This window comes from Mobula hypostoma, chromosome 19 (genome assembly GCF_963921235.1).
Source record: "Mobula hypostoma chromosome 19, sMobHyp1.1, whole genome shotgun sequence".
NCBI lineage: Eukaryota > Metazoa > Chordata > Chondrichthyes > Myliobatiformes > Myliobatidae > Mobula > Mobula hypostoma.
Window position 1 is genome coordinate 61176990 of NC_086115.1, and position 24053 is coordinate 61201042.

At 41.3% G+C, this 24053-nt stretch overlaps 1 protein-coding gene across 6 annotated transcripts in view; it reads left to right on the forward strand.

The window, feature by feature from the left end:
* Window positions 1-24053, forward strand: part of atrnl1b (attractin-like 1b) — a 1086143-nt gene that overhangs the window by 627793 nt on the left and 434297 nt on the right. For all 6 annotated transcript variants that reach the window (XM_063072023.1, XM_063072026.1, XM_063072024.1 and 3 more), the window contains one exon: window positions 3836-3897. In XM_063072023.1, the coding sequence (XP_062928093.1) occupies window positions 3836-3897 (62 nt within the window). The remainder of the gene's footprint in view (window positions 1-3835; window positions 3898-24053) is intronic.

A 24053-nucleotide genomic window follows, 5' to 3' on the forward strand; every position in this document is an offset into this window, starting at 1 on the left:
CTCAAACTTTCAGCCAATCCCTCAACCGAGCACTGCCACTCATCTAACAACTGAGAGATCCGCTCCGCCCATGTCTCGTACACCTCTGCCCCTTTAGGAGTGGAAAATATCCCAAAAGCCAGGCGGAGCCTGCCAGAGCTGGAAAATTTATTTGAGGACACTATCTCCGAATCAGACCACTCTTTCCTCTCTCCTAACAGTATGGACAGCCCCTGTTCCCACCACCAACACGCATGCTGTAATAACCAGCAATCCCACAGACACACACATTACTAACTGTAATCCCACAGAGACACAGCAGCACTGATTTAAACAGGGCAATCACGCAGCACACCACTGAATTCAATCCTGGACGACACCCCGAATGTAGCCCCCCCCCCGGTAAGCCTCAGGCTCGCTCAACTCGCTGTCGTCTAGGGGAAGCAGCCTTCAGCCCCGCCAAACTGGGTAATCACGTTTGTGTGGATGTTGTGTGATTGTACCCCACCCCGCCAAATAACAGTCAATACACTATATACAATTAAATGATTACAATTTATAGATATTACTGGAACTATATAATTAATAGAGATAAAATATAAAAGGGAAGTAAAAGGCACCTAACTTATCAAAATTTAACCTCTGTGCACAAACAGTTGAAGCTCTAGTAACGATCCTCTTTTCACCATTCAATCCCCTCTGACCACCTCCACCCACCACCTGGGACCAACCACGGTGGTCGACCAAACAATCCACATGAGTCTGTCTTCGTCCCCTCCCCTCGCTGAAGACCCTGGACCTTGGACTCCGGCTCAGCATCTGTCCCGTTAGCCAGCTCACAGCATCGTGTCCACTCTCTCTCTCCCTATCGCGCCTTCTCCCCAAAAACCCGCGCATCACAATAGCTTACAGACACACAAGGAAGAATAACATCTATCCCAGTTGGTTAGCAACTGAATACAACTCTCTCCATAGCCCAAACAAGCTGCTAGCGAGAGAAGTTTCTCAGCAGTAAACATAACAGAGAAGCCATTTTGATTAGCCTTCGCAGTAACATAAAAGAAGAAACCCCTTACATGTTCAAAACTGTTCCGTTTTATCTATTTATTTAGCGATACAGCGTGGAGTAGGCCCTTAAAGCCATACCATCCCAACAAACCCTGAACCCCAATTAACCCTAACCTAATCAGGGCACAATTTACAATGACCAATTAACCTACCTGGTATGTCTTTGGATGGTGGGAGGACACCGGAGCACCTGAGGAAAACAAGACTTCCACAGGGAGGACGTACAGAGACTTCTTACAGAATGTTTCGGGAATTAAACTCCAAACTCCAGAATGCCCTGAGCTGTAATAGCATCACACTAAGTACTCTACCTAAAATGTTTGATGTTTTAGAACATAGAATTCCTCAGAAGCGCTGTGTTTGCAGGGCCCTTAGCATTATCAGTGAGTGATACTTCCCAGCCATCCAACAATCCCTTTCACCCCCTATCATCAGGCAGGAGGTACCATAGTGTTAGGACAAGGACTGTTAGGCTGGGAAATAGCTTCTTCCCCCAGGCTGTAAGACTACTGAACTCTCTGCCATTAGCCAGGTCTCATCATGTATGAAGCAGCATGAGCATTATTCTGTTTACTTTATTGACTTATATCATATATGCACCTTATTATTTGTTAATTTGTTTGCTGTAACATTACTATATGAGTTATGTATCTGAGTTATATAGACTATGTTGTGCACCTTGGTCTGGAGGAATATTGTCTCATTTTGCCGTATACACATGTATGGTTATATGACAATAAACTGAACTTGAACTTGGACTTGATAGAACAGTATAGCACAGGAATAGGTGCTTCGCCCTTCTGATGTTGCCATGTTGAAAGAGCAGCAGTATGTTGATCTATGAGCCCAATTCAGTCTCTGCACTTCTACATTACTGCTCAGAAATGAGGAATGGAAATTCCGTCTGAGTTTTCCACTCTAAGTCCGGTGACTAAGACAAATATTAGCATTCATATTGTGTACCAAATTCTCCAACCCTCCCTGCTATGAAGTAGGTGGTTAACCACTGAGCCCTACTCATTATGTTTGACACTGACCTGGCAATTAAACTTCTTTGGTGTATCAGTAGACTCTGTGGTTCCCACGTGACCAGATTATTTTTGAATCGACAATGAACCTATGAACACTACCTCATTAATTTTTCCTCTCTTTTTGCACTACGTGTTTAATTGAGTCTGCAGAAAGTTGTAAACTCTCCCAGCTGCATCTTGGGCACTAGCCTCCCCAGCATACAGGACACCTTCAAAAGGTGATGCCCCAGAAAGGTGGCATCTGTCATTACAGACCCCCATCATCAAGGAGATGTCCTTTTATTGCTACTGTTAAGAAGGAGCTATAAGAGCCTGAAGACATGCAACATTTCAGGAACAGCTTCTTACCCTCCATCATCAGATTTCTGAATGGACAATGAGCCCATGAACACCACCTCAATGTTTTTCCCCTATCTTTTTGCAGTTCTTTCAGCACTGTGCAAAACTCTCAGACACGTGCATATGGCTACATTTGTAGTAATGTCATGTATTGCACTCTACTGCTGCAATAAAAAACAAAATTTTATGACGTGAGTGCTGATAAACCTGATTCTGATGTGAGTCTCTATTGTGGTCTGAGAGTGGCAATGGGGCAGGGAGAGGTGGATCATGGTTGTGAAAAGGGGAAGGGAGCAGGAAGCACCAGAGGGATGTTCTGTAATGATCAATAAACCAATTGTTTGGAATCAAATAACCTTGCCTGGTGTCTTATGGCTGGGTGTGTCTCCACCCACACCACCCCCCACCCCTGGCACTCTTTTCTGCCACTTATCCCCCACCTCTCTCGTGGCACTCCACCCTCGACATTCCCAACATCAGGTTTACAAGCTCACTCTCTGCTCCATGTTGACAAATACAGTACTATGCGAAAGTCTTGCTGCATACAGTATATGTGGCTAAGACTTTTGTGCAGTACTGTATTTAATTTAATTTTTTAATATATAATTTATAGTTTTTATTATTATGTATTGCAATGTACTGCTACTGCTGCACAACAACACATTTCACAACATGTGCCAGTGATATTTAACCTGATTAACCAAACAACATAAATTAACAAGGTTTTGATGGGGCAGTAAAACTGTACTTGAGCTTTAGAAATGAAAGGTACGTAAAGCTTTTAATCAATGGTATTATTCTATTTCAGTTGCTTCCTTTGCCAGTGATTATCTCAAGTTGTTCCTCACCAGATTTGGCTTTTCTATGCAAAGTTTTACAGATAAATTGCTCTGTCTGTGCATCCGCTACTTAATATATTTATGCTGCGGTATTTTCAATAAAACTTTTCAGAGGAATTTGTCAATAATGACACCTGACTGGTGGCTTTGCACCAGCTGCTGACATTCTTAGAAGTACATGATTCTAGTTCTTTCGATACTATTGTTATGTGCATATTTACATATTCATAAATGCAACAATTTTTGACATTGATTCTTGGTCAGGCAGTGATGGATATTCATTTTAGTCCATGTGTGATATTACCACTATTCTCTATAGCAAACTCAAACTTCTAATAGCAAACCAAATTTTTCGGAGCATCACTTTGCTAACATCGACAGTATGGGCTTGCTGATTGTTGTTCTGTATTTGAAATATGTCCAGCTACCATTAACTGATGTCCTAGTAATATTACATATTAGATAATAAAATTAAAATGGAAAAAATGCACAATGATCTTGGAAATGATATTCAGACAGATTTGTTCCATTCATTTTTCTTAATATGTAATAATTATCTTTCTAACATCTCTTCCACAGATCTCCTTTTCACAACACAGTAGCTTTATGGATCTGGTCCAATTCTTTGTCACGTTTTTCAGGTAAGAAAATTTTCCCATGTCATCCCAAATTCTTTGTCTTCTTCAATTATCATTTGTTCCAGTTTATTTAAGTGCTTCAGTATTTCACACTGAGTCCCACCGGCGGTATGTTTCTCGATAAGCTGATGGTGAGTTTAATTCTGGCCAACTCCTTGTGGGTCAACACTGACCATTGAATTTACTGGATGAGGATTTAAATACAGTGGATTCTGGTTAATTTGACCATTGGTTAATCAGGGCAGCTGCTGATTTGGAACAACTCTTAAGGAACAAAAACTAATTGAGAAAATAGCTGGATTCCTTTTTTTAAATTTGAGACATTATTCCGCTTAATTGGAACAGGAGGGTGTTACCAAACAGTTTCTAACTAGTCATCTGGGGGCACTTGAGTGACCATTAGGCACTACACCATGCTTTGAGTGAATAGTTTCTAAATAGTGTCAGTTTTGTGTGCTTGTGTTCAAAGAGCAGTGACTTCCGACACTGATAGTTTGTAAGGAATGCGCAGCAAGACTGTTTTCTTCACCATGGTTTCAACCATTCAAGTTTGGAGATGTCAGAAATGGCCAGGAATGAAATAATAATGATTTCACTACTTCAACAAGTGAAGTAGTACAAAGAATTTGGAGGTATCGACAATCATCTTGAATGTTACAATAAAAATCTATATTGGAGGAAGCAGTCATCAAAAGCTTTGTATGAAGGCAGCCCATGATCTATACTCAGTGTCTTTAATTTTTAAATTAATTTACATGAAACTTCTGCTAATTGGAATAGCAGCTTAATCGGGCCAAAATGTACTGGTCCCGATGTGTCCCAATTTATTGGAATCCACTGTATTGGGTCATAGGCACAGGCAGGAAACCTGCCTTTCCTTGACAAGTAATTTATCAAGGTCTTTGCAGCTCCTGCCTCAAGATACAAGACAGGGCCTTGGCTGGAGGATGCAGGTCCAACAATACCAGAGGCTTGACAGTTTGTAGGGTAGTATAATTTTGCTGATCAGAGCTCCTTGAAAATTTACTGGCTCTCTTGCCTGTATGATAATTACTGTGCCTACAAGGTTTAATGCAGTGTCACCGCTGACAATAAAATAAAATAACTATGGAGATAATAAATGATAATAAAATTAAATATATAGACATCGTGGAGGAGATGTTGTTGCTAATCCAAACTGACTGGTGTCTGCAAGTGAAGAAATCCAGGTTCAATTGTCCTGAAGCCAAAACAGAAAGCTGCTATTTTTATGCTGAATTGGCTTGCCAGTTACAGATATTGACCATTTGGTAAATTGTGTATGTTTGAATTCTGTACTTTTAAGATCAATTGCCATTCACAATAGAGATGTTAAGTCATTAGAAACAAGCTGACAACTAATGACACTTTGAAGTTAGTAAAGCAATCATCCCTTAATTGTTGGGTGTATTTTCCTTCCTTCTGTTATTTCTATTTCACTAGTCACTGGCACACCCTACTGTATAAAGGGAAGCTATGTTCTTTTAGGTTGATTATACACTGCCATAGTTATACCCATCTATCTGTATGCAATGTGTAGGATTGTCTCAGCTGGTCTCATTTGTCTGGGTTTGACTACACACCGCTGCAGTCAATCCCACCTGGATGTTGTCTTTAAACCTTGCCTTACCACAACTTCCGCAGCAGAAACTCGTGAACTGATAGCATGTTCCTGAACTGTAGTCTCTGCCGGCAAGGAGGAAAGAAAAACAGCAGTAGGCACATTGGAGCAACATTATCACCACCACCAGCACCATCACCAGCACCACCACAATCATCACCACCAGAACCACCACCATCACCAGCACCACCACAATCATCACCACCATCACCCCCAGCACCATCACAATCACCACCACCATCACAATCATCATCACCACCATCACAATCATCATCACCGCCACAACCACCACCAGCACCACCATCACAATCACCACCAACACAATGACCGTCATCACCATCATTACCGTCACCACCATCATTACCACCATTACCCCAGCCACCATCACCACTGCCATGACCACCACCTACACCACAATCACCATTGCTACGACTGGTTTTTCTCCAAAATACATTCTTCCTTTGTTGCCATGGCTAAATGCTGGAATGCGCAATATATTGGCCTCATTGAGGTACTTTTCCACATTTGCTGCTCCCCAACAGCTGCTGGAATAAAGGTTGTGCATTAATTAGTGTCCCTGCTAGCAGTACAGAAACAGAATTAGGTTTTATCACCAACATAAGTCATGAAATTTGTTTTTTTGTGGCAGCGGTTCAGTGCTATACATAAAAACAAACTATACATTGCAATAAGAAATATATAAATTAATTTAAGTAAGTAGTTCAAATGGAGAGCACTGTGAGGTTGTGTTCATGGGTTGTTTCATGGTCCGTTTGGAAATCTGATGATGAAGATGAAGAGTTCCTAAGACGTAGAGTGGGTGTTTTCAGGTTCATCTATCTTCTAGTGGATGGTGGCAATGAGAAGAGCGTCTGTCCTATGCGATAGGGTCCTTAATATTGCCGTTTTGAGGCATCAGCTGTGAAGGTATCCTCAAGGCTAGTGCCCAGATGGAGCTGGCTGAGATTGCAGCTTTTTTCTCATCCTGTGCGGTGGCTCTTCCATCCCAGATGTTGATGCAACTAGCTAGAATGCTCACCTCAGTACATTTGTAGGAATTTACTAGAGTCTTTGGTGACGTATCTAGTCGCTCTTACTCTTAATGACTCATGAATGTTTCTGTCCCAACCTTCCAGGTATGCACCTGGACACCTCGTGAGCAAACTAACCAGAATGGTGGATGGCTGACCAATGCCACTTGCAAATCTGTTCAGATAGCTGCCTGATTTATCTCTTGACAACAAATGCAGTTAATGCTGTTTTGAGGCCTTGATGTCTAGGAAGATTCCTGCACACAGAGTTTCCTGTGGATTGAATTTGCTAATTTCCATTGGGGCTCTGGTAAAATATTGCCATACTTCTCAGGTGTCAGAATCAACTAACAGATCTAAATGATGGCTGGTAGCCTTTGCCTTAAGGTTTGAAAGGAAGGGGAATATGACAGTGAAAGTTCACAAGGTAAAATAAATGGTTATTCAGGGACTCCAGTTTTAATGAGTAATTCATCACTCACCTCTTTATGGCCTTGAATGTACTTCCAGTCTTTCCAACTAATGATTTTGAAAGGCTCTGCTTTCTTCAGTGGAGATGATTTATTTAAGTGATTTTCCCCACACTATTAAAGATACTTCTTCATCCTTAACAAGCTCCATGTATTTTTAACTCGTAGGAGGCTATCATGTTGACATGAAGTAAGTCTTCCTGCAAATACTACCCTGAAATTTTGGCCAATCTCACCTGACTGAAATAAGCTCAAATTTTACTGTAAGGTTTTTATAACAATGCCAATGATACTTTAATTGCTATGACTTAATTTATGCTGACAAAATATGCAACTGTTATGAATCATGAAGAAACCAGTTATAATTTCTTCGATTTCTTTAACATTTTTCTTGTTATCCTGACATAATTTTACACTGAATTACGGCAAGAAAGAAATCAATTAGAATCCAGAAGACACTCCTCCCATTCTATTTGTTCATCTTTCTTATTGACATTTTACATCATTCTTATCTCAGCTTCTTAGTGATATCTTTTTCCTTCCAAAGTAATTTATTATCAAAGTACATGTAAGTCACTATATACAACCCTGAAATTCATTTTCTTGTGGGCATACTTATCAAGTCTATGAACGATAACCAGAGTGCAGAAGAGAAGCATACTGTGCAACTACAAATAGAAATAAATAGCAATAAGTAACGAGAACACGAGATAGAGTGTCCTTGAGTGTGAGATCCTTGGTTGTAGGAACATTTCAATGATGAAGCAAGTGAAATTGAGTGTAACATCCCCTTTTGTTAAAGAGCCTGAAGGCTGAGGAGTATTAACTGTACTTGAACCTGGTGGTGCAAGTCCTGAGTCTCTTGTATCTTCTACCTGATAGTAGCAGTGAAAAGAGAGCATAACTAGGTGCTGGGGACCTCTGATGATGGGTGCTGCTTTACTATGAAAACAGCATGCAGATGTGCTCAGTAGTTGGGAGGGCTTTACCTGTGATGTACTGGGCCAAATCCACCTCTTTGTAGGAAGTTTTGTTCAAAAGCATTGTTTATTCTATACCAGGCTGTGATGCAGCTGTCCTTTCTTGCTCTTGTACTTGGGCTGCCCCTTAGATACAGTTATACTATTTGCTTCAGGCACTCTTTTGATAAGGAGCTTCAAATTCTCATTGGTGCACAAGGTTTCATCTACGTTTCTCAAAGCATGTTTCTGGCCGGTTTAGTATTTATAGGCTATAGTTTCAATTGAAGCAAAATATTAAATTATTCACAGTCCATCAATGTTTCTTTTAATTTTAAAGCATTTGTTCAGTCCACAGTCAGATTAATTTTCCACGTATATGTTCAGAAGCAAGTTTGATATCATTGGCATATACTGTGAAATTTGTTATACTGCAGCAAAACATTGCAGTACATAATAATAAATCACTATTATTGTAAATTACAATAAAAAGTGAGTATGTATATAACATGTATCATCTATATAGCAATGATATTTACTGTAGACTTAGTGCCATGGGCATTTTAAACATGTTTCCTGTTGATATTCATTGTTCATTTTTTTCATTTCTTCTATCCTGATGTTTTTTTTCCAAATAATTGCTTTCTTTCTTGTTCTGACTTTAAATCTAGTTTCATATGAAATGTTGTATGACAATAAAATGTAGCAGAAATATCAAGAGAGCAAATTCAATAACACATCCTCCTTATTTAGAATAAAATGAGTTTATACTCTGGTTTTTTTCCCACTTAATAGAAAAGGAATGCTGATTGCAAATAACCTTGAAGAGAACTTTCCACAAAGTTATAGCAAGTTTCAGTGTGTGATATTCTCCTTTTCTGATGTGGTACTACTGACTGCACTCATATTTGATTTACTATAATGTCCTCAGTATGAAAAATGTCGCAAGATTTTTCACAGGAATGATCCATCCAGGAAGTTCTCCTACTTGTGCACCTGGTAGGCAACACACCGTACAAGACTCCTTGTCAGTACACACTCGATTTTAAGCCCCCAGACAATTGAGTTCCCTGCGATCATTGCTTCCTTTTTATGGGGTTTGAATTTAGGATTCGAGAGGGTGCCGTGGGGCTCCTCTGTTCACCCTACCACCTCAGAGGTTTCATGGTCAGGCAGCTCTAGGTGTTCAAAATGGTTGGACATTTCCAACTCTGGATAGTGTGCACTTCTTACCCTGTGTTTTCTTTGCACAGTCACCCATCTGTCTCTTTCTTTCTTGTCTGGAGTCTCAATCCGTGGCTCTCTTTGGGTGCACGCTATCTCCCTAAAGGGCATCTGGAGCACTTCTGCTTAAAAATTTGCATATTTCTGCTTCCTATCATCTTACAGTTTAAGATGGTGCTACTGAAGATGTGCAACAGCTTATGAGATCCTTTTTCACTTACTGGAAGTTCAAAAGCAAATGAATTTGATTAAAACATTGTTTGATAATGAACTTAAATAAAAAATAAATTACAAATATAACACATTATTAATGACACTTTTTTGCAGTAAGTTGTAGTAAGCTGTCACTGCAAACAAGGAAGAGGTGAGCCAGGACAAATGGAGTTTGAGAGATGAGCTTTGCTGATGCACTGCAAAATCGATACACATAGAGTTGGAGCCGTGTTGGTTAGAGTGAACAATTCAGAGGGGAGAAGATGAGGCAGAGGAGTTCCGATGCTCTTCCAGATGGCCCAGGTGCAGAGGTGGATTGCTCTAAGTGCTGAGACGATTTTGAGACGTCGAAAATGGCTTATTTAACAGTGAAATCCAGGTCCGAAGTGAATCACTGGGTGACGTGTTCTAGGCCCAGAGTGATTCGCCATGGTGAGGACTGGGTCCTAATACAAGATACAACACGCTGTTTGGACAATCTAAACGCTAGCCCAAATAGACTGGAAAGGCAGGGTGTCAAGAGTTGGGTGAGGTTGGATTGCTCTGGATCCCGAGCCGATTTGGAGAGGTCGAGGATGGCTCTTCGACAGCGAAATCCAGGTCTGAAGCAAACTGCTGGGCAAAGCGTTCTAGGCCTGGAGCAGTTTGCCATGGCAGGGCCCAGGTCCTAGTGGGAGGTTCAGACAATTTAAGCAATGGCCCAGATAGTCTGGGGGCTCCTTTCTTTGCAATGCAGAGGCTGTGAGGCTGACCCTGGCTGCTGTGCTTCCTGCGAACTTTGCCCTGCTAATATGATGAACTGAATATCGAGGCTTTGGGCCTACTCTGAGCTCTCTGGGGATTTGGATCTAGGGTTGCTAACTGTCCCGTATTAGCCGGGACGACCCGAATATTGGGCTAAATTGGTTTGTCCCTTATGGGACTGCCCTTGTCCCGTATTTCCCCCGCTAAGGTAGAGCTTTCCTATGAAACTGTTAGTAAGCCAAAAAGGCGTAAAGCGCAGAAGCAATTACCATTACTTTATATGGGAAAAATTTTTGAGCGTTCCCAGACCCAAAAAATAACCTACCAAATCATACCAATAACACATAAAACCTAAAATAACACTAACATATAGTAAAAGCAGGAATTATATGATAAATACACAGCCTATATAAAGTAGAAATAATGTATGTACAGTGTATCAGAATCAGGAAGATTAGGCTAAAACCGATTTGTAGAAAAAAAATCGGCACGTACACGCATGCGCACACAGGTGCCTGCGCAAGGCTTCATGGTCACGGTAGTCTTTCTCGGGGTAAACACAATTGTCCCGTATTCGACTACTACTTTTGTCCCTTATTTGGGAGTGAGAAAATTGGCAACCCTATTTGAATCTAAGACCTCAATTTGGTTCAGAATGCTGTTGTTGTTGATTGCTTCTATTGTTTCCACATTTTGTTTTGTTCCCTTTCTCTTTGAGCACTTGCGGGTTGGTCTTTTTTTTAAATTGGGTTCTTTTGGATTTCTTTGCGACTGCCTGTAAGCAAACAAATCTCGGGGTTGTATTACTTAAACATTCTTTGCTAATAAATTCACTTTGAATATTTGAATTTTTATTTTCAGTTTGATTGACAACCTTCATGTTAATTTTTCCCTCATTTCATATGTTCCTGATTATTTGGATCGTATTACATTAGCTTTCCCAATTACAAAAGCAAGTCTGCCACTGATGGACTGCTTGATATTAGGTATTTGTTTACCATGCATAAGAATTAAACTTGCCACCTGTCATGTGCAAGGCGTGGGCAGCTAAAATGGGAGTTTAAAAATTGCAGTCAATATTTCTATAGACTTATTAGTCATTTGGTGCATAAACAGTTACATCAGATTTAATAACAAAGATTCCACATGCAGATTGGATTCCAAATGGCTATCTACATTATTTCCAAGTGTTTATTTTCCTCCTTTCTTGCTTTCCTTTGCTATCTGTTTATAACCAGCTCAGCGGCCCCCTGCTGAGAAATAGCGGTGAGAAAGCATGTTGTAAAGGTGATAAATAATTGCTATTGCTGATAGTTGACAAAGACTGAAACAAGTGCAGTGGAGTGATATGGATTTTTTTTATCCAAAGCTGTAGGGAGATTGTTGGAGCTATGGAAGTAATTTATGGCAGGATTCTGACTGTAAATTGCTGTATAAATGCATTTTGCACATATGAACAAGGAATCCATTTTGCTGTCCTGATGCATCTGTGGCTTCTGTGCAGAGAATACAAGAAAGATTGGGCAGAGTGAAGGGAGTTGTGCAGTGCAAACACCAATGCTAGCTACATACGTGACAAAATGACTTCAGTTATGTTGTGCTGTACAAAGGCAATAAATCACCACAGTTACAGGTTATTGTCTGATACAATCTATTAATGATATTTGGGATGTAGAGTTAACAAAATGTTCACAGAATTATATTATTTTTGGGATTGATAAAGAACTGAAAGCCTGTAAAAATGTTGTAAATTAGTATGTCTTTTCAGCAGGCATTTTTTTTTTGGTTATGTACTATGTTTACCAAAGTGTTCTGTCAGTTTCTGTATGGAGGAATCCAGTAAAGCACTCTGTGAAATGACTGATGCAAAGAAATGAGCATCTTGTTTACAGCTATAACAAAGACTGCAGTCCGTTGTTTAGAAATGGAGTAATATTTACAGCACAGATTCTTGTGTACATCTTAAAGATTAGATCCTTTGCCACACTTTGCAGTTGTTACAAATAACCAGCAGAAGAGGGGCTGTGAAAGGAGATGATCTAAGTTAATTACAAAATGGCATTTGGAAAGCCTGCTCCTGAAATGTCATTATAGAATGTAGTGGATTAGGACAGATGAAATTCATGAATATTAGTTGATGAAAAAGGGTTTTCAGAGGTTATTACAAGAATAATGTTCTGCTTCAGTCAGGATTTATTCCTTTGATTTTTTTTATATCTTATTTGAGCAAATAAATTGGAGATGAAAAGATTCTAGGAAAATAGTATGCCATAGTGTTGATCGGCACTGATAATGGTCGTGATAAATGTTAAATAGATGCTGTCCCAGAAAGCCATATATTGATTCCACCTCAGGTTATAAACACTCTGCTTCATGTTACTGCTGGAGTGATTGATGCCACTCACACATCACAGCAGGGCTGTTACATCTTGAAACAGTTTTCCTTTGTACTGGGGCTTCCAGTGCTCTGAAGTCTGTTCCATCCCAGTTATCCAAGCCCCACAGGCAATAATTAGCTGTGCACAAGTAAGTATAGACACAAGTTTCTTGTCCCATTGAGCACTGAAAAGCTACAGTGAAATAGTGACTGTGCAACTACATGATTAGTCCAGAAGGCTTGACTTAAAAGCTGGAAATAGATTCAACTTGCACCAGAATAATTGGTATATTGAAATGTTGTTACTTTAAAAATAAGTAATGATGACGATGTCACTTTATAACTGATCTGTAAAGTGGAATCTTATTTACGAATGTCCTTCAGAGAAGGAGTTCTTATTTCTTACCCAATGTGACCCAAGTGTCATTCTACTCTCACTAGCATCTTCTAATGTACCTTAGAAGCCTGTCGTACCAATCCACTACAACAATTTCAAGCTCCTTGCCAAAAAGCAGTATGGGAGTATCTGCATGATGATGACTGCATAATTCATAAAGGTGGTTCACCTGCATCTCAGAGCTGTTAGGAAGACGTTAAATGATGGCCTTGTCTGCAACGGCCATAATCTGTGAGTGGCTTAAAAAGAAACTGAAGTTCTGTAACAAAAAGTATTTGTAAAAGGCAGTTTATCTGCAGAGACCAGTGATTATCAATCAACTAGAGGTGGGCTAAGTAAAGTGAGGGGGAAGAATATTCTTAGAGACTTCTTGGGATCTTCAGTGAAACTCCAACGACTTTATTTGTAACAATGTGACGTGAAGCCTGCAATTACCTGTAGTATTACAACATTAGTGGGAAAAAAAATGCTGCACTGATATGGGCTACAGCAATTAAAAAAAAACAAAAGCTTTTTTGCAATAAGTATTTGTGTGGAGTCAAATTTTATATGCAATATCTTTGAAGCTTCTTGAATGATTTTGGGTAATTCTGATACATTCCATAAATAGGTTACATCATGAGAACTCTGTATCAGGAGTTCACAGCCTTTTTTTTGTGCCATGGACCAACACCATTGAGTAAATGATCTGTGGAGCCCAGGCTGAGAATCCGTGCTTTGTGGAGCAATGCCATAATAACATTTTTATCTACTCTAATCACGAACAAGAGAAAACCTACAGATGCTGGAAATCCGAGCAATACACACAAAATGCTGGAGGAACTCAGCAGGCCAGGCAGCATCTAAGAAAAGAGTACGGTTGACGTTCCAGCGCAAAATCCTTCAGGTGGACTTGTGTGCGTTGCGTGTGTTGTTTTATCTACTCTGCAATGAATCGGTTGATAATTAGTATACAAGAGATACAATTAGTTTAAGAATTTCTGGGGATCTGCCTGATCAACTTTTGCAGTTTGTGTATACTTCAAGTCTTGCAATTGGTGAATGGTAGGTAGCTTGAATAAGATACCAAAGGAGTGTCATAAGCCAATGATTATATCAGAAAAGGAAGGGAGAATATTTTGGAAGATATGTGGTAGTGGGATTTGAATAGAAAAATGTACAAGATATTTCTGTAACTCTACAAAATCCAGTGTGGGGATTGCAGCAAATATTATATCGGCTAAACTGGGAGAAAACTATCCACAAAGATCCATGAACGTCAACTGGCTGTAAAGTGGCATGACTAACCTCCCAAGTCTCTGCCCATGAAGATCGAGAGAAGCACATATTTGACTGGGCATCAATAAAGGTCGCGGCCTAAGCAAACATGCGGCATGCAAGGGAATTCCTAGAAGCAAAGTTTTCCACAAAAAATTCTGTAAGCAAACACATAGACTTTGATCCTACTTATGGGCTGATGGGGGCAAAATTCCAGACCACAATGCAGAAAGTTCACCACACACTCAATCAGCGATAAGGTTTTCTCCCCACAGCATTTGGAAATGACATTAAATCAGTTGATTGAGAAGTATATAAAGGACAAGCATTCAGAGGACACACCACAATCAACAGTATACTGACAATGTCCCCTCACATGGCAACATATGCAAGTAAATTGCCAAGATTGGAGAACAACTCAACTCAACCATAACTCTATAGTATATACTGCTCTGTACTTGATTTTTTTTATTTAATTGAGAAATAAATAATGTTGGACAGATACTGGCCTTCAAAGTTCATTTATTATCGAAGTATTATGCAGTACACAACTCTGAGATTTGTCTTCCTGCAGACAGCCATGAAATAAAGAAACACCATTGAAATCCATTCAAAGAGAACATCAACCACCAAAAAGGAGCAAATTGCGCTCATGACAAAAAAAATGAGCAGTAACACAGATTATACCTCAAACTGCAGAGTCCTTGAAATAGTTTAGGAATGTTCAGTTTAATTCACAGCAGTTCAATTTAGCTCTGTGTTGTTCGTTGACTGCAGGTTTCACAGCCAGTCCGCCTCAATCAAAATTGCAAAAAACATCATAACATAATCTACAGAGTCCTCGGAAAATAGGTCCAGTCCACAAACTGCACTGTAAAACTTTGCTCAAGACCCTAGACTCTTGCACCTTTCTCCAGCTGCAGCAAGTAAGAGGGATAGGGATACCAGTCAAATACAGGCAGGTGGAGGTTCAAAGATTCAGATGGCGTTGTGCACCCATTCGCCTTCCCCCTCGTCCTTGTGAATACCATTCTTGCTTGCCGCTTTAATCATTAAGTTGGTTGAGAATGGGAGCTGATCATGAGTTCACGCTCTGACATTAGGCACACTCCGTTCCCAAGCTCACTCTCAACCACACTGAATTCCCTCAGAGGCAGCCAAAGTGCCAGATCGATCAGTCAGCCCAAAAACACATTATCAAAATGCAAATTACAGGCTCCAATCGCACACTGATTAGTTGTAGACGTATATTTAAAAGAAGAAGTAGTTTTGTGAATTGTTTGCAGGATAGGTCCATCTGTGTGGTAACAGCAGAACAGCCTGGCTTACCCCACAGAGGCAAGGACAAGGTAAGACAGATCCCCTCCGCAGGGCAACAGCAGAACAGCCTGACTTACCCCATGGAGGCAAGGACAAGACAAGACAAACACCAAAGAACAACAGACAGTTCCATCTCTGCATCAGGGTTGCTCCAAGTCACAGTTCGGCCAGCAACCTCAGCTGGCTACAGAAACAGCTGGATCCCTACCTAGCTCGGAGTGGCTGGCAGCCACTCAGCTGGCCCGGGAAACATCCAAATCCATACCGCAAAGACAGCTCGGACTACCGACAGCAAAGCTCCATGAAGCGATAGTTCTCCAACACAGCCTAAAGATGGTAAGTGGTCACTCTTACCTTCCACCGGCAGGTTGCTCCCAGGGAATCTTGACAAGACAAACCAGCAGCCCACACTCAACCCCAAGGCTACTTATATTCCAAGCCCCAAGATAGGAATCAGGTGCCTATGATTAACTCCAACAAAACAAGGGACAGCTGGAAGACCCAGAGTCCTGAGTCCACGGACCGGACCTTGAACCGGAATGCGGACTTCACGAATCGGACCATGACAGCCTGTGTTTTGCATGCTACTATTGCTGCAGGTGCATATTTAATTTTATTGCTGGGAGTGCTAGGGTAGCATTAATAGATTAGCTCTGAGCTGCTCGATGTATCTTGTGGTCTGGGGTTTGATGGTAGAGGGTACCAGAAGAGCATGGAGCAAGGGGAAAGAACTAAGAAGTCGCCAGACATGTGAAGCCCTTGTGTTAAGCAAGTCAAAGTGTTGTACAAATTGTCTTTTTAAAGCAACAGTGAGCTGGAGGAACACAGTAGGCAACTGTGGAAGGAAAGAAATTGTCAACATGTCTGGTCACAGACACTGACACAGATTCCAGCATCTGTAGTGTCTGGGGTTTCCTTTGTGTTATTAAAGGTTATGCTTTCTCTTTACTGCTTTTCCCAAATAACCATCTAGAGCACAGCAGAGGCACAGCAGCTGCATCATGGGGTGGGTGTCGTTGTGCAAGTGCCACTCATTCTAATACCCATTTAAGGTCCTGCTGAGGATGTCCATGTTGCATGCCTTAGGCTCCTTTAACTGATGATATCAATTTTCATGTCATTGAATATAAATTTTTGATCTTGCTGCAATGGATGGCATTAAATTAGATCGAGATAAGTATTGTTATTGTTTTTTTCTGTGGCAGAATTAGATACCCACATGCCTTGACATTGGGGTTTAGTTGTCTGAGGTGCCCACCTGTAGATTTAAGGCATGACAAGGTCTAAGCACTACATCCTGCAGCAAATGTCCCAGATTGTCAGATGTAATCCAGAACTCATTGGGATAGCTTCAATTGTTTGTAACCCTTGCCTTGTAGGTATATTTTATTATCATACCATATGTTAGCCAACAGAGACTGCATGACATAAGAAAACACTGCTCGCTTCACTGGGTGTACAGTCTAAATGCTGTGGATGATTGAAGCGGTGTGTCAGTTGCTTTCCTACTGGGGCCCCAGTGTATTTGTCTGATGACATCCTTCTATTTTGCCTCTTCGGATTTGCTTTAAATGAGGCAATGGATTCCAATACTGTTCTGGAACAGTGCATACCGTTTCATTATTCTATAGCCTGATAAAGTAATATTATGACAGCATTTATTTTATAAGGTCCTAAGTGTAGAAAAGATAACAAGATCAATGCACCAAAGCAGACAAATGATAAAATATTTTGATCATTACATTCAGTGAAGTATAGACAGATAAATTGTGATGAGTTTCTGTCACCAATTAATTTGAACAAAATCACACCTCACGGAAGCTCGCAGTGGTCTTTCCTTACACACACACACACACACACACACACACACACACACACACACACACACACACACACACACACACACACCTGCACAGCCATTTCTTTCATTGAAGGTTTTAAGGAAGAACTGATTGCAGTAAAGTATAGTAATAGTGTAATTTCAAAGGAGAAGCGAGGGGCAAGTTTCTTTACACAGAAAATGATGGCTACCTGAGGCAGATATATTAGGGAGTTTTAAGCGACATTTAGATTGACACATAGATATGAGGAAAGTGGAAGGATATGGACCTTGTGTAGGCAGAGGGCTTAGTTTAGTTGGCCATTTGATTACTAATTTAATTGGTACTACACTACACTGTGGGCTGACGGGCCTGCTCCTCTGTGTACTGTCCTGTTCTATGTAAATGTGTGGCTTGTATTCTCTGTAGCAGTTCGTGCCTAAAATTACACAGCATTAACAAAATCAGTGTTCAGTCGCATACAACATGTTAGGGATCTGGAGCTGCAGCTTGATGACCTACTGCTTATCAGGGAAAGTGAAGAGGTTATAGACAGAAGCTACAGGGAGGTAGTCATCCCTAGACTACAGGGGTCAGAAAACTGGGTCACTGTCAAGAGAGGGAAGGGAAATGCCTGGATAGTGGAGAGCACACCTGTGGCTGTCCCCCTCAGCAACAAATATCTTGTTCTGGATGTTGTTGAGGGGGATGACCTGACAGGGGATGCCCACGGTGACCGTGTCTCTGGCGCTGTTGTGCAGGAGGGAAGGAGGGAGAAGAGGAATGCGGTAGTCATAGGGGATTCCATAGTCAGGGAACGGACAGGAGATTCTGTGAGCCTGATAAAGATACCCGCATGGTGTGTTGCCTCCCAGGTGCCAGGGTACGGGATGTCTCGGATCGGGTCCAGAATATTCCGAAGGGGGAGGGTGAGCAGCCAGTTGTCTTGGTACAAGTTGGTACCAATGACATAGATAGGACAAAGGAGGAGGTCCTGAAGAGAGATTTCTGGGAGTTAGGAAGGAAGCTGAGAAGCAGGACTTCCAGGGTAGTAATCTCGGGATTGCTACCTCTGCCACGTACTAGCGAGGGCAGGAATAGTAGGATCAGGCAGATGAATGCGTGGCTGAGAGACTGGTGCACGGGGCAGGGCTTCAGATTCTTGGATAATTCGGATCTCTTCTGGGGGAAGTATGACCTGTTCAAAAAGGACAGGTTACACCTGAACCCGAAGGGGACCAATATCTTGGCGGGAAAGTTTAATAGAGCTGTTAGGGAGGGTTTAAACTAATTTGGCAGGGGGATGGGAACCGGAATGACAGAGCGGAGGAAGGGGAAAACAGAAATAAATCTAAGATAGTGAGCAGTAAAGATGTCAGGAAAGACAGGCAGGTGATGGGGCAAATGTGTAGCCATTGCGATGAGTTGCAGTGCAATAAAGTTGCAGTGAAATCAAAGCGAAAAGTACCAAATACTGGTCTTAAGGTGTCATACTTAAATGCACACAGCATAAGGAATAAGGTGAATGATCTTGTCGTACAGCTACAGATTGGCAGGTATGATATTGTGGCCATCACAGAGACCTGGCTAAAGGATTCATGTCTCTGAGAGCTGAACATCCAAGGATACACGGTGTATCAGAAGGATAGGAAGGTAGACAGAGGGGGAGGTGTGGCTTTATTGTTAAGAGATGATATTAAATCACTAGAAAGAGGTGATATAGGATCGGAAGGTGCAGAATCTTTATGGGTTGAGCTAAGAAATCGCAGGGGTAAAAGGACCCTGATGACAGTTATTTATAGGCCTCCAAACAGCTGCAGTGATGTGGACTACAAATTACAACAGGAAATAGAAAAGGCTTGTCAGAAGGGCAGTGTTCTGATAATTGTGGGGGATTTTAACATGAGAGTGGATTGGGAAAATCAGGTCAGCACTGGATCTCAAGAGAGAGAATTTGTAGAATGTCTGTGAGATGGCTTTTTAGAACAGCTTGTTGTTGAGCCCACTAGGGAATTGGCTGTACTGGATTGGGTATTGTGTAATGAACCGGAGGTGATTAGAGAGATTGAGGTGAAGGAACCCTTAGGAGGTAGTGGTCATAACATGATTGAGTTCACTGTGAAATTTGAAAACGGGAAGCCGAAATCTGATGTGTCGGTATTTCAGTGGAGTGAAGGAAATTACAGTGGCATGAGTGAGGAACTGGCCAAAGTTGACTGGAAAGGGACACTGGCGGGAAAGATGGCAGAGCAGCAGTGGCTGGAGTTTATGCGAGAAGTGAGGAAGGTGCAAGACAGGTACATTCCAAAAAAAGAAGAAATTTTTGAATGGAAAAAGGATGCAACCGTGGTTGACAAGAGAAGTCAAAGCCAATGTTAAAGCAAAGGAGAGGGCATACAAGGAAGCAAAAATTAGTGAGAAGACAGAGGATTGGGAAGTTTTTAAAAGCTTACAAAAGGAAAATAAGAAGGTCATTAAGAAGGAAAAGATAACTATGAAAGGAAGCTAGCAAATAATATCAAAGAGGATACTAAAAGCTTTTTCAAGTATATAAAGAGTAAACGACAGGTGAGAATAGATATAGGACCGATAGAAAATGATGCTGGAGAAATTGTAATGGGAGTTAAGGAGATGGCGGAGGAACTGAATGAGTATTTTGCATCAGTCTTCACTGAGGAAGACATCAGCAGTATACCAGACACTCAAGGGTGGCAGGGAAGAGAGGTGTGCGCGGTCACAATTACGACAGAGAAAGTACTCAGGAAGCTGAAAAGTCTAAAGGTAGATAAAGCTCCCGGACCAGATGGAATGCACCCTCGTGTTCTGAAGGAAGTAGCTGTGGAGATTGCGGAGGAATTAGCTATGATAAAAGTCGATAAATTCTGGCATGGTTCCGGAGGACTGGAAGATTGCAAATGTCACTCCGCTATTTAAGAAACGGGCAAGGAAGCAAAAAGGAAATTAGCTTGACATCGATGGTTTGGAAGTTGTTGGAGTCGATTGTCAAGGATGAGGTTACAGAGTACCTGGTGGCATATGACAAGATAGGCAAACTCAGCATGGATTCCTTAAAGGAAAATCATGCCTGACAAACCTATTACAATTTTTTGAGGAAATTTCCAGTAGGCGAGACAAGGGAGATACAGTGGATGTTGTATATTTGGATTTTCAGAAGGCCTTTGACAAGGTGCCACACATGAGGCTACTTAACAAGATAAGAGCCCATGGAATTACAGGAAAGTTACATACGTGGATAGGGCGTTGGCTGATTGGCAGGAACCAGAGAGTGGGAATAAAGGGATCCTATTCTGGTTGGCTGCCGGTTACCAGTGGTGTTCCACAGGAGTCCGTGTTGAGGCCACTTCTTTTTACATTGTACATCAACGATTTGGATTATGGAATAGATGGCTTTGTGGCTAAGTTTGCTGACGATACGAAGACAGGTGGAGGGACTGGTAGTGCTGAGGAAACGGAGAGTCTGCAGAGAGACTTGGATAGATTGGAAGAATGGGCAAAGAAGTGGCAAATGAAATACAGTGTTGGAAAGTGTATGGTTATGCACTTTGGCAGAAGAAATAAACGGGCAGACTATTATTTAAATGGGGAAAGAATTCAAAGTTCAGAGATGCAACGGGACTTGGGAGTCCTCGTACAGGATACCTTTAATGTTAACCTCCAGGTTGAGTAGGTGGTGAAGAAGGCAATGTTGGCATTCATTTCTAGAGGAGCAGAGTATAGGAGCAGGGATGTGATGTTGAGGCTGTATAAGGCGCTGGTGAGACCTCACTTGGAGTACTGTGGGCAGTTTTGGTCTTATTTAAGAAAGGATGTGCTGAAATTAGAGAAGGTACAGAGAAGATTCACTGGAATGATTCCGAGAATGAGAGGGTTAACATATGAGGAATGTTTGTCCACTCTTGGATTGTATTCCTTGGAATTTAGAAGAAAGAGGGGAGACCTCATAGAAACATTTCGAATGTTGAAAGGCTTGGACAGAGTGGATGTGGCAAAGTTGTTTCCCATGATGGGGGAGTCTAGTACAAGAGGGCATGACTTAAGGATTGAAGGGTACACATTCAGAACAGAAATGCGAAGAAATTTTTTTAGTCAGAGGGTGGCGAATCTATGGAATTTGTTGCCACGGGCAGCAGTGGAGGCCAAGTGATTGGGTGTATTTAAGGCAGAGATTGATAGGTATCTGAGTAGCCAGGGCATCAAAGGTTATGGTGAGAAGGCGGGGGAGTGGGCCTAAATGGGAGAATGAATGAGCTCATGATAAAATGGCGGGACAGACTTGATGGGCCGAATAGCCGACTTCTGCTCCTTTGTCTTATGGTCTTATGGTCTAAAAGGCAACCAAACAATTGTATGGCAAACTCAGAGTATATTCATTTCAGTCTCCACAAAACCATGGCACACAAAGTTTATTTGAAGCTGCCATGGAAAGAAGGATTTTAATGAATGTATGAGAACAAAATTTCAAATTGCATAATAATGACGCATTTAAAGTAAGCAACCATAAAACATGCTGTAGGAAGGCTGACTGAAATGCAGGTGCATATTGTAAGTATAAATAATGAAAATGCCTGGCAGGTCTATAAGCATATTATCAGAATCAGATTCAATATCACTGGCATATCTCATGAAATTTCTTGTTATATGGCAGCAGCACCATGTCATACATAATAATAAACATGTAAATTAGATTAAGTATTAAATAAGTAGTGTAAAATAGAAAAAAAATGTAGTGAGGTGGTGTTCATGGGTTCAATGTCCATTCAGAAATCGGATGGCAGAGGGGAAGAAGCTCTTTCTGAATCATTGAGTGTGTGCTTTCAGGCTCCAGTACCTCCTCCCTTATGAGAAGAGGGCATGTCCTGGGTGATGTGGTCCATCATGATGAATGCCGCTTTTTTGGAGCATTGCTTCTTGAAAATGTCTTGGATGCTGGGGAGGCTAGTGCTCATGATGGAACTCACTGAGTTATAAATTTCTGCATCTTATTTCAGTCCTGTGCAGTCTGTGCCCTGGCCCCCTCTCCCCACCAATACCAGAAGGTGATGCAGCCAGTTAAAGTACTGTCCGTGGTATATCTGTAGGAATTTCTGGGTGTCTTTGGAGACATATCAAATCTCTTCAAATTCCTAAAAAAAATATAGCCACTCTCGTAAGCGTTAATGGTCTTGTTTCTTTAAAATGTAACAATTTAACTATTTGACTCTGCTCCCATACGCTTGGCTGACCTGTATTTGTGCACACCTTTGACTTGTAGCTTTATTGCATTTTCTGTCTGAGCTACCAAATTCATGTGTTGATTTTATCTCGGGCTGAAATGTGTCTGCCAAGATTGTGATGGTTTATAACCGGATGGAATTGATGGTTCCCAAACAGGGAAGGTCACAAGTGGTTTAAATTTAGCAAAGGTTACAGGGAATCTCTGGAGGTGGTCAGGATGGGCTGTGAGGAATTGTCTTGTATGAAGTTAACAACTGAATTTACAATAAGCAGCAACTAAATGGTGTTGCAAGTTTGTTTTCAGAAAAATGTATTATGAAGATTGAATTTCTTGTTCAAATTCGATTAGGTTCTAGAATTGAACAAATTGAAGCATTTCAGGAAAGAAAACTAGAAGTAGCCAGCTGTAAATAAACAAGAGAAAATCTGTAGATGCTGCAAGTCCGAGCAACACATACCAAAAATGCTGGAGGAACTCAGCAGGACAAGCAACATCTATGGTAAAGGGTACAGTCAATGTTTTGGGCTAAGACCCTTCAGCAGTACCTGCTGTATTCACTTAAACAGTACTGTATTGGTCTTCACTCTGAAGATGATACATGAACAGTTTTTGTGAAGCAGTAACATTTACAGAATTTTTAATTGGAATTGGTATATTATTGTCGCATGTACTGAGGTACAGTGAAAAGATTTTCTGGGATACTGTTCATGCAGAGCAAGTGCAAGGTAAAACAGTAACAGAATGTAGAGTAAAGCGGCAGTGCAGTGCAAATAGACAGAAAGGTGCAAGAACATATTGAGATAGATGGTGAGGTTAACAGTCTATCTTATCATACTAGGGAATGTTTCTATAGTTTTATAACAGAAAGGTGGAAGCTGTCTTGATGACACAAAGGTTGGGGGTGTTGTGGATAGTGTGGAGGGCTGTCAAGAGGTTACAGCGGGACATCAATAGGATGCAAAACTGGGCTGAGAAGAGGCAGATGGAGTTCGATCCAGTTAAGTGTCAGGTGATTCATTTTGGTAGGTCAAATATGATGGCAGAATATAGTATTAATGGTAAGACTCTTGGCAGTGTGGAGGATCAGAGGGATCTTGCGGTCCGAGTCCATAGGACACTCAAAGCTGCTGCGCAGATTCACTTTGTGGGTAAGAAGGCATATGGTGCATTGGCCTTCATCAATTGTGGGATTGAGTTCAAGAGCCAAGAGGTAATGTTGCAGCTATATAGGACCCTGGTCAGACCCCAGTTGGAGTACTGTGCTCGGTTGTAGTCGCCTCACTACAGGAAGGATGTGGAAGCCATAGAAAGGGTGCAGAGGAGATTTACAAGGATATTGCCTGGATTGGGGAGCATGCCTTATGAGAATAGGTTGAGTGAACTCGACCTTTTCTCCTTCGAGTGGCAGTGGATGAGAGGTGACCTGATAGAGGTGTATAAGATGATGAGAGGCATTGATCGTGTGGATAGTC